General features: G+C 43.1%; 1 protein-coding gene across 1 annotated transcript in view; it reads right to left on the bottom strand.

Moving 5' to 3' along the window:
- Positions 1-7,774: 7,774 nt before the first annotated feature.
- The window catches only part of lmx1a (LIM homeobox transcription factor 1, alpha), a 16,029-nt gene continuing 11,697 nt past the window's right edge, over positions 7,775-12,106 (bottom strand). Inside the window, exons 6-9 of the mRNA XM_042057251.1 lie at positions 10,776-10,853; positions 9,734-9,821; positions 8,667-8,828; positions 7,775-8,494 (exon numbers count right to left, since the gene is read on the bottom strand). Coding sequence (XP_041913185.1) covers positions 8,358-8,494; positions 8,667-8,828; positions 9,734-9,821; positions 10,776-10,853 — 465 coding nt within the window. The 3' untranslated portion in view covers positions 7,775-8,357. The remainder of the gene's footprint in view (positions 8,495-8,666; positions 8,829-9,733; positions 9,822-10,775; positions 10,854-12,106) is intronic.

Raw genomic sequence — 12,106 nt, 5'->3', positions numbered from 1 at the left:
TGAAGATTTCTACAGCCTCTTAAGTAAACCTCCTATTGAAATGAATGGGACTTATGGATTTAGGTGTAAAGGCATACAGAAGGACAAAACAAAGACTATTCGGCCACAATTCCCAGGCACTGAGCTGCACTAATCGTTGTCCTTCTTTATGCTTCAATCATCTTGTCAAAGTTAGCCTACTCTAGATCTCATTTATAGTGACCATTGGGTCCTTGGTTACCTGTCTGACCAACACCCTTTGTCCCGGATTGCTCAGTTAGGCTGAGCAGCCAGATCTAGGAAGACTGTTGGTTGTTCCAAACTTTTCCATTTGAGAATGATGGAGGCTACCGTGCTCTTGGGCGCTTCCAATGCTGCAGAAATGTTTTTGTACCCTTTCCCAGATCTGTGTCTTCACACAACCCTGTCTCACAGGTCTACGGACAATTCTTTTGACCTTGTGGCTTGGTTTTCACTCTGACATACGCCATCAACTGTGAGACCTTATATAAAGAGATGTGTGCATCTCCTAATAGTGTCCAGTGAATTAATTTAGGCACAGGTGGACTCCAATCAAGTTGTAGAAGCATCTCAAGGACCATTGATAGAGGATGCACCAGAGCTCAATGGCAAGTGTCATAACAAAAGGTGCGAATACTTATGTAAATGGGATATTTCAGTCTTTTATTTTTTAGATATTTACAAAAATCTTTAAAAAAAAGAATAGCTATAGAAATGTATTAGTTTTGGGTGTTTTTCAATGGGACCTGGTGACCTCAAAGTAAATGGTAACACTAAAACAAGGGGCTACATTAAGATTTTTGAAAGAAAAGATCAGTTAATTCACACATGAATGCTTTACTCAGAGCAAAGAGATTTCTTAGATGTAATGAAATAATAAAGAGAAAAATAGAATGAGAATTCTTTCATCAATTCAGTGGTGGTGTCTTTTACTTAAGGGACATATTTATTGAAGTAATCTAAAAGTAATCCTAAAGTAATCAGATTACGTTACATGTTTTTGGTAATCCAACTGATTACGTTACTGATTACAAAAATTGCCATGTAATTTGTAGTCAGTAATGGATTACATTTCAAATTAATCTGACCCAACCCTGCCTGTGCCTGTTGAGGTGTCCACAGCCATAACAACCTTGAACAGGGACATCCCCAGCCAAATTCCTTGTTTGTTTATGCAAACCTGGCCAATAAAGCTGATTCTGATTCTTATTCTAAGACCCTTTCATCAATAAAAACAAAAACAATGCTTGAACGTTCTATTTGGGCCCCAATCTACTTCCTCTGCATTAAGATAACATATGGAATGTTAAAAAGGAAGTCTTGTGGGGCCAACTATGATGCTGAGAATGGAACTCTCTTGAAAGGGTCCTCAGTGTTGTACCTCCAATCCAGTTTATCGTGTATATGAACACCCACGTATTTGTATCCACAGCCTCTACTTCCTCACCCAGGATTGAGATTACTTAGCTTCCTAAAGTCCACCACCATTTCCCTTGACTTAGTCACATTCAAGACAAGGTGGCTGCTTCTGCACAAAGCTGTCCACCAGTTGCCTGTATTCCATCTTCTCACCATCACTGACTCATCAATGAGTTTGAAGCTGTTCTTTTAAAGTGAAAGAACTACATCGAGTTGTTTTAAAGGTGCTTTCCTTGATCCTGCTAAAAGATTGTTGATATTTGAACTCAAAGTATATGCTCAGTCAGTCAGTTAGCATTTTCAAAGCAAGGACACAACAATAGGACTGACAATTTTGGTGGCTTTGATGTACCAACTGTTCAGACATGTGAGTTTGTTAGTATACTGTATACTCGGTATGTTAATCTGACATTAACACCGGAATGGTTGCAACATCTATGTAGAGTAATTCATGTTTAAATGGCTGACACAGACTGGCTGTATAAATGAGATCAAGATCTGCTGTGTGTATAGCACCTTCGGGGGAACTGACAATCTCTAGGGCATAACCATCACACATGCAGGCAAACAATTCCTTTTTAAGGTTGGAGCAACTTTCAAGTAGCCTATTGAAACTGAAAGCATATCCAGTGTGTCACTGAAACCAATATATTTCTCATGGAACATTACATATATATATGCACTTTTATATTTAGGTCTATTCGTTATCCTTGAATGAAAATGCTTGCTGTAAACATTTGCGATTTCATCTGTCATCTCCATGACAAGCTGTTGCCCATTTTCTTGTCATTCTAAATTGTAAACACAGCCATTTTTTATAAGAAACTGGACATTCTTTAGACAGCATTGCCCTCTGGTGGTATAGTATAGTATATATACTTTTTTGATCCCGTGAGGGAAATTTGGTCTCTGCATTTAACTCAATCGTGAATTAGTGAAACACAAACAGCACACAGTGAACACACAGTGAGGTGAAGCACACACTAATCCCGGCACAGTGAGCTGCCTGCTACAATGGCGGCGCTCGGGGAGCAGTGAGGGGTTAGGTGCCTTGCTCAAGGGCACTTCAGCCGCGGCCCACTGGTCGGGGCTCGAACCGGCAACCCTCTGGTTACAAGTCCAGAGTGCTAACCAGTGGGCCACGGCTGCCCCAACTAGACCCAACTGTCCACAAATGCAGATGGAAGAGAGTTTCTGTAGTATAATTAAACTGACAAACAACAACTGCAGCACAACTCTGTGAAGCCCCTCACTTAAAGTTGCTTTGCTCAGTGCAAGAATAATATCACAGAGCTACTTCTGCACTTGCACAACCAATCAGAGATTGCTGTCTCCTTTGCTTTTAGGTATACCTGTATCTTCAAATCATACCTTCAGAAATGCATTATTTCCATGAATAAGTTGTGTTTGTACATGCTGATTTTTAGTATTTGAATACTGCACCCTCTGTTTATTATTCTTGATGGAAGATGGTCAGTCTTCTTTTAGCACATTGCCACTTTTCCTAAAATAGGTAGGCCAATTTGAAATATGCAGTCAACATGTTATGTATCAGTTGGACAGACAGACAGACCAATTTAGATGAATGCATTATCCATTATTTCATGTATTTAATACAAACAGACAGAACTGCCAAAAAAGTTTGCTGTGATTAGGAAGTCATGGGAACAGCTAGTGTTCAGATATGCCTACGCCTTCCTGCAAGTCTTTGTCGCATGTGGTTGCATTTTGAAGGCTTGGAAAATTGTAATCAACATTTGAATGAAAAAAAATATTTAAATTAATTATTATTAATTTAATAATTAATTATGCAGATGGACACTGCTGGGCAGATGCACCATTTCCTCCCATCACTAGTAAGACCTGATTTTGCCCATACTGTACCTGAAATAGTATATTATATATGGAGGATTTTTTTCAGTGCCATGTCTCCTCATTAGAAAGTCTCTGGCACAGTGCGTGATGCACATGGTGGTAAAGGCGGCACTGTCTCATTCTCCAGCTGTGGAGTGTCCAGCAGAGCCGTACATACCTGTATATAGAGTGTTTAATGCCCCCAGTGGAGGAAGCATGAACTGCAGTCACCCCATTCCTCCCACAGCCTCAACTACACCTGTGAATTCAGGTGTGATGAGGGCTTCCTGCTGCAAGGAGCTCAGAGAACAGAATGTGACGCCACAGGCCAGTGGACACAGCTAGCCCCCACCTGCACAGGTACAGACACTGAGTGGTTACAGAGATGTGCCAACACTAGCTGAGAAGAAATTGCTATAGGCAAGCATGAAGGTACTACATCAATTATTTGGTGAAGAATGCAGTGCAAAAACGATCCTGGTGCTACTGTAGGTCTATGTCACTGAAAATTTATGAGTAAGTTGTACTTGACTGTATGAATTGATCTAGTCTAGAAGGTTTCGAGTCCTGCATATTATACTTACTGGATCACTGCTACTAACTGTATTCACCACTTGGGGGTTCTCATGTTTTACATGGACTTCTCATATCTCAGCTGTGTCCTGCCGCGTCTGATGCCCCTAGAGGAAGAGGTATGAACTGCAGCCACCCCATTGCTCCCCACACCTCCAGCCGTGAATTCAGGTATGATGAGGGCTTCCTGCTCTCAGGATAAAGTGTGGCCAGACAGGCCAATGGACAAAGGTATTATAACAGAACCCTCTCTGTGGCCATATCAATACTGTCTACAAATATACTGTCTACAAATAACCTTGAATTTCCCCTTGGGGATCAATAAAGTATCTATCTATCTATCTATCTATCTATCTATCTATCTATCTATCTATCTATCTATCTATCTACCTACCTTACGTTTTAGCATTTGAACTCATGGATGCCAGTTGTATATTGTGTTTAGCATATTCTACTGCATCAGTAATTTACACTGGTTACACTCAGGGTAACAGAGGGTATTGTAATCTGTCCATCTGTGTGTGTGTGTGTGTGTGTTGTGTGTGTGTGTGTGTGTGTGTGTGTGTGTGTGTGTGTGAGGCTCACATAACTCAAATACTACTGGTTGGATGTACAGTATATATGTACAAGGTAAGAGGGTAAACATGTCTTGGTCCTCATACATGATTATCTGGGTCTATATCCAAATGAATACATGTAAAAATAAATAAATCCACATCAGAATCTGCATATTGGACCCCCCCCCCACACACACTTTCTTTAATAAGGCAATAAAGGGGAGAGGGCATACAGCCATCTGACTGCTCTTGTTGTTATTGAACCATGTTGACCAGTTTGTGATCTCATGAATCTTTCGCGACGCCTTACTAAGAAAGATAAGATTATATTGTAAAGGGACACAGTATTGCTCTTTCTCTGTGTAACGGACATGCCTTTATATTTGTGTCTGTACATTTCTCTCAAATATTTTGTTCTCTTCTACAGCCAGTAGCTGCATGGGTGAGACGTTGTGGGATACTGGAATCAATCCAGTATTTAAAGACAATTTAGATGACGGAAACAAATAAATGCAAATGCAAATAAACATAGTTGAAATGTATTAAATACAGTATTTATGTGTTTAAATGCATTTGTTATAATGAAATAAATGATGATGATGATGATGATGATGATGATAATGATGATGATGATACAGTGTCTTGTGTAATCTATTTTGGAAAGAGTTAATGTTTCAGATCGTCATTCACAAGTCCTGAAAGTCATGGAAACGGCCCTGACAAGAGTATAGACTAATGACAGTCCCAAGAACAAAATCCAATTGTGATGATCGGAGAAACTGTATTACATCACATTTGCATTCTTATGGGTCAGATATGCTATTAAGATCAATACAAATATTAATACTAAACATTCAAACATTATATTATGTGTTGTTGCGACAAAATAAAGAGTGCTGTGAAAATACTAGCCTTACTCGCCGCTAGTCCTTGCAGACCTACTCTGCACTGCACCTTGTCTAGAGAAAGCTGGGAAAGCCTGCTGGGAGGTCGGTCACACACACCCACTGGTCCTCGAGACCAAGCCTCGGAGAGTCCGCCTCGCACTGGGCACCGACGACAGGGCATGCTGCCTCTGGGCACGGTGCCCTATGCCACCTGCTCTTGCGCTGCTCTTTCTTTCGCCCACACACGACCTAGGGGCGCAGCGGGTTCACAAAGGCAAGAACCAGGTATCCGTCTTAAGGGTTTGAACAGGTAGGGAGCTGTCATTTTTTTTATGTTCTGTCTGACTTCTCTGATATAAAATATGGACATATACACTACCATTTCGAAACTGGAAATGAATGAATCCCGAACCTAAAACGTAAGCATTTGGTTTAGTTAAAGTGTGGTGTATTGATGTCAAATAGATCCATTTTAGTAAAATCATACTAAAACAATTAATTAGATTAATCTTCATTAGATCCACTTAATCTCCACACATTTTGTTCTCTGTAGCCTCTTCATTTACGTAATTAGTTCAGCAGGTTATAGGTTACTACCTATAACATAATATGAAGAGGTGCAATTACTGTTTCAGAAGCACAGTCTTGTTTGTAGACTTACAAACCTTTTACTGTGCTTTTACAAATCGCGCGCATCTGCTCGTGCGCCATCGCCGCGTGACGCCAATTATCCAGGTTAAGAGACAGAGGGTTTGTGGTCCACGCCTGGCGCGAGAGGCGCAATAAATAACCGATCAGCTGACGGGAAGCCACTTGGCTGCCGTCAGAATAATAACGAGCCCATCGCTGCCCGCTGTGTCCGTATGATATCCATTTGATTATTTTTCCTTCGGCCCACAACTTTGGGGAGCCAAAGGGCTTCCGCGTGCCAAGAGTGCAATAGAGGCTCGGCGGGCCTGACAGGAGTTGCCCGTTCTGCGTAATGGAACTCAGGTTTTTGTCTGGCTTTGATCGCTCATCTGGATGTAGCTTAGTCCTACAAAAGCCATTTTTTTGTACCACTGTTACGCGTACCTATGTGGATATTGTGTGTGTGTGTGTGTTTATTTGCACCAGGGATGGCAGTAGGACCTCTCATAACTGAAATTCTCTCATTATATTTTCAGTACAAATCACTGCCCTTTCATGTGTTTCATTGTGGTAGTCAAGTTAGTTAGTCAAGTTCATGCATTGAAATAGCAATACATATGCACGCATGCACACATAGACAGGTACTCCACACACGGGCGCACACACACACACACACACACACACACACACACACACACACACACAGAAATTCCTCTGATCAGATGCCATGTATAGTGCTGCCTGCCTGCCTGAGCTGATTGACAGGCAGGTGGATTGTTCGTGCCCAGCGGTGAGGGCTGGCTGCATCAGAGGCTCTGATTTCAGGCCAGGGAAATGCGAGCTGCCGGCCCACAGAGCCAGTGGGGTCAGCGCTGGGCCATAGAGACGGGTGGGCCGCCCTGAGATGGGGGGGAGGGGGACACTTCATATCAGAGTACCCCCCCACACACACACACACATACAACCCATCCACCATCAAGTCCCCCTGACCCAGCGATGCAGCCTCTCTCCCCACCCCTTCAGTACCCACTTCGCTGTTGCCCCGGAACAGGCACATTCCAGTGGGGCAGTGTTCAGGGTATGGCAGGGTGGGTGGTCCAGAGGTGGAGAAAAGATTGGGGGAGAAAATTCCTGAAAAATGCAGGTAGGAACCCAGGTATGTGAGGAGTGAGACTGTAGCATTTAGGCCAGAGATGCCTGAAGAGTACCCCTCTTGATCTTGTGTGTGTGTGTGTGTGTCCAAGTGTATGTGTGTGTTGCATGACTCTCTCTGATATGTGCTGGCGTGATAAGCTTTGCTGATGGATTGCCCTGACCGTCACCTGTCTCCGAGTCTGTACTGTCATACCTGTCTGTGAGGTTCATCTCATTCTCCTCACCATTCAGGAAAACTCTCATCAGCACAGGAGCATAGTAGCTTTGAGGTCATAGTTAGCTAGTTGGAGAGTTAGCTTTGGAGCGCAAATATACATGTTTTCTCAAAGGTGAGGTCATTTTTTCTTAAAGGTGCAGCCTGTTGGTTGCAATAATATTTGAAGAGTTTGGTTCCAAAACACTATATCCACCTTTTTAATTCATTTTCATAAATCATTTTTTTACATTTTGTTTCGCAAGTCATTTCAGTAGAACTGTAATGAGGTAGAACTGTAATGAGGTATTGCTATTTGATTTATCTTTGATTTTAAATCAAAACAACAAAACAGCAATTTGATTACCTGAAATACACAATTAAATAACCTGACGTTTTAATGTTTCTTAAGTTTAAAATATCTGAAAATAAAATAAGCAAATTCAACACTCACGCCAGGACAAAAAAATAATGTTGAGCACAGATATATTTATTCTAGTTGAATGTTTGTGACAGTCATTGGCACAGACACAATTAGACATCTAAAGCACATACATGTCCAAAATAAATACATACACACCGAGCTGTCTCTCTTCTGTTAGCTTCACAAAGCACACTCTTTTTATGCGGTGGAGAGGCATGCCAACACACACACACACACACACACACACAAACACGCCCACACACACACACAAACACATGCCCACACACACAAATGCACACACAAATGCTGACTAATGTAATTGTGTTGTATATGAATGACAAATCTAGAACAAAAGCGTCAGAAAGACATACAATACTATTCAGATATAGCCTACACATCTTACCCACAACCAGACAGAGGTTGAGAGACCATACAATGGCTATGAATCATGGAAATGTCCCACAAAAAGTCTATGTGTGTGTGTGTGTGTCTGTGTGTGTGTGTGTGTGTGTGTGTGAAAGATTCAATGTAAATGTGTGTCCCTGTTCTGACATTTGTTCACAGGCCTGTGTAAGTGTGTGTGTGTGTATATATGTGTGTGTGTGTGTGTTTGTGTGTGTGTGTGTGTGTGTGTGTGTGTGTGTGTGTGTGTGTGTGTGTGTGACTCAAGAGGTGAAGTAGGACTCCTGCATGGAATACAGACGGTCGATGGGCGTTAAGAGGGAGGGGTCACTCGATGACAGACAGTCGCCTAGGTGACAGAGGGAGTCTCCGTCCATCTCTGAGTAAAGGGCCTCACAGTCTGCAAAAGAATCGAGAGAAAGACGAGAAGAGAGAGGGAGTGAGCAAACGACGGAGAGAACGAGAGTGAAAGAGAAATAGTGGAAGAGTAATCTAGCCCTTAAAAAATGAGGAACTGAGGGATTGAGATTAGGAACTAGATTAGAGGAGAGCAGAGGGGAGGTCTGTCTCACCATAGGGATGCATGTGGTCTCCTGGCATCTGTGGGGGAGTAAGCCCCTGTCTGAAGTGGTCCATTTTAAAGCCCTGTGTCTCCATGGCGATAGTCTGCTGCGGGGGCAGGGAGGAGAAAGAGGCCAGTCCTTCCAGGTCAGAGGTCATGCCACAGGGGGTCACTGTTAAAGGCAGACAAGAACACAGTCTATACCAGGGGTTTCCAACAGGTAGCTCGCGAGCTACCAGCTCCCCACCTGTTTGTAAGTTGCTCTCCAAAAGGTTTGAGGAAAATGTTCATAAATCTGATAACCCAGTCACTTGGGAAACATGTGAAAATTCCTACGAAATCAAATTCACAGTCTACAACGAGAGAAGGCAAATGAGTTGAAAGGAACCTTTAAAAAGCATGCCCATGTTATTCAGCGGTTTTCGGGTGGAGATCAGCTATGTGAATACATGGCATGCTACTACTGACGTAAAAGCTCTCGGCCATGTCCATTTTGTCAAAGTAGATCTCGGGGGGAAAAAAGGCTCTCGGCCATGTTCATTTTGTCAAAGTAGCTCTCGGTGGAAAAAAGGTTTGGAGACCCCTGGTCTAAACCTTCACACACAGCAGTCTGGGATCAGTTCAGTTCATTGTTTGGTATCAAACACAAACCCATTCAGATCAATGACTTTGTCTACTGTACACCATCAGATCATTGTCTCATAAAGTCATATTGGATTAATCTGTACTGCATAATGGGGCACTCTTTTGATCTGAAAGTGTGTGTGTGTGTGTGTGTGTGTGTGTGTCTTTTCACCCCACACTTATGTGTAATCCTGGTCCGTCGTGTGTGCAAAGTACTGCTCCATTTCTGCAATAATAGGTAGTTTATCCATCTGGAAGCGACGATGCCATGGTTACCCATAATCATGCAATTCAGAATAAAAATAGCACAATGCATTCTGTGTTTGATCAGACCTGCCTAAGTGTGTAACATACTTCCTTCAATGTTTGGATCTGTGAATCTTCCCCTGTGTTAAGGTCCAAATAAAAGCATTAAAATGTGTGTGTGTGTGTGTGTGTGTTTTCACCCCACACCTGTGTGTAATCCTGGTCCGTCGTGTGTGTCCTGTGGGGACATCTGCTGCTGCTGCTGCTGCTGCTGTCGACGGGCCAGTTTCTTCATCTGCCGATCATTAATGAAACACACAGCGCTACACACATCAGACCCCATGAAACACACAGCGCTACACACATCCGACCCCATGAAACACACAGCGCTACACACATCAGACCCCATGAAGCACGCTACACACATCAGACCCCATGAAACACACAGTGCTACACACATCCGACCCCATGAAACACACAGTGCTACACACATCAGACCCCATGAAACACACAGCGCTACACACATCAGACCCCATGAAACACACAGCGCTACACACATCCGACCCCATGAAACACACAGCGCTACACACATCCGACCCCATGTAATACACACGCCACTGCATATCACTGGTTCCTATCGCCAACACTGCCTTCCTCCCCACACACACACACACACACACACACAAAGGCTTTGTTGAAACATGCTCATTCATCAGTGACATACAGAACGAGCACACACACAAACACACACACACACACACACACACACACAACACACACACACACACACACACACACACACACACACACACACACACACACACACACACACACACACACACACAGCTGCTTTGTAAGGAAATACAGCAGGTAATCTAAGCAATCAATCTGAGAGATGTCATCAGTTTCCAACATGACATGATAACATGACTTATTTCCTCACTGGCAGGCCCACACAGTGCCGAGAGAGCTGCAGCATTAATTGTGTATGCTGATGTACTGGACCGGTTGTGTGTGTGTGTGTGTGTGTGTGTGTGTGTGTGTGTGTGTGTGTGTGTGTGTGTGTGTGGTGTGTGTGTGTGTGTGTGTGTGTGTGTGTGTGTGTGTGTGAGAGAGAGAGATAGAGAGAACCTGTGTGTGTGTGTGTGTGTGTGTGTGTGTGTGTGTGTGTGTGCATGTAAGAGAGAGAGAGAGTATCTGAGTGTGTGTGTGTGTGTGTGTGTGTGTTTGCGCAAGGGCATCACGTTACCTTGGCTCTTTGGTTTTGGAACCAAACCTGGACGACTCGCACACTCAGGCCGGTCTCTGCTGCCAACGTTTCTCTGACCTTCCAGTTGAAGAGAGAGAGGGGTAGAAAGTATGGAAGAGGGAGAGAGAGAGGGGGGAGAGAGAGAGAGAGAGAAAAAAAGGTAGAATACGGAAGGGGTGGTGGGCAGGAAGAACGAGAGAAGAAGGTGGAAATAGAGAGGTTGAAACTATTACTGTGACCTTCATGGTCTGCAGGTCTCGTCGAGAGCAACCACTGCTTTGACTCAGCTGCTGGTGTCAGATAAGCACCACATACATTAAAGTAGACTCTGTGTGTGTGTGTGTGTGTATGTGTGTGTGCATACACATACATACATACACACATACACACAGTATAAGTATAAGTAATATGTGTGTATGTGTGTGTGCATACACATACACACATGCACACATACACACAGTATAAGTATAAGTATATATAAGTATAAGTATATATACTTATATATACTTATACTTATACTGTGTGTATGTGTGTATGTGTGTGTGCATGCTCACAAGGATATGGTGTACCTGTAACTTGAGGATGCACACACAGACCGCCGCAGACAGGTGCAAACAAAATCACATTTTAACGTTCAAAACTAGCGTCCAAATTTATCTGACACCTCACATGTCACACGTTACATCTCCCACCAAAAATCATGACTGAAACACACGGAATTTGTTAGGCCAGTTAGAACTACATCTTTTCTATGCACTCTTGTAGGGTGGGGCTGAAGGCCCAAGACCGTGTGGTCATAACAATCTGAAGCGGTCACCCTCTGAGGACGGAATTTACATCACGCAGACCCTGGCAGACGCTTGTGCACCTGCAGACGTGCAAAGCGTCATTTAAGTAAGTGTAAGTATAAGTATAAGTATATATACTCTTTTGATCCCGTAAGGGAAATTTGGTCTCTGCATTTATCCCAATCCGTGAATTAGTGAAACACACTCATCACACAGTGAACACACAGTGAGGTGAAGCACACACTAATCCCGGCTATGCTACTTGTTTTGGAACATCAACGAACACCACTAACCACTCGGTGAGTTGCACAGTTTTGAAAACAAACGTTAAGGGTTGTTTTAAGGACATGTTTGTGCATGCCTGTTAGGCAGCCACTCTGAAGCAGTAAAGGTGATTCAAAACGAGTCAGAAAAGTCGAGACGGGACCAATCGTCAAAATGTCGGTGTCCACCACTCTAGTTCATCCAAAACAAACCAGAAAAGGGACTCAAAGTGCTAAATACCGGAATTTTCCTTTAAGACTGTCATCATATGCATATCCG

This window comes from Alosa sapidissima, chromosome 12 (genome assembly GCF_018492685.1).
Source record: "Alosa sapidissima isolate fAloSap1 chromosome 12, fAloSap1.pri, whole genome shotgun sequence".
Lineage (NCBI taxonomy): Eukaryota > Metazoa > Chordata > Actinopteri > Clupeiformes > Clupeidae > Alosa > Alosa sapidissima.
Note: the sequence above shows the minus strand (reverse complement) of the source record. Positions and strands in the feature narration are given on the sequence as shown.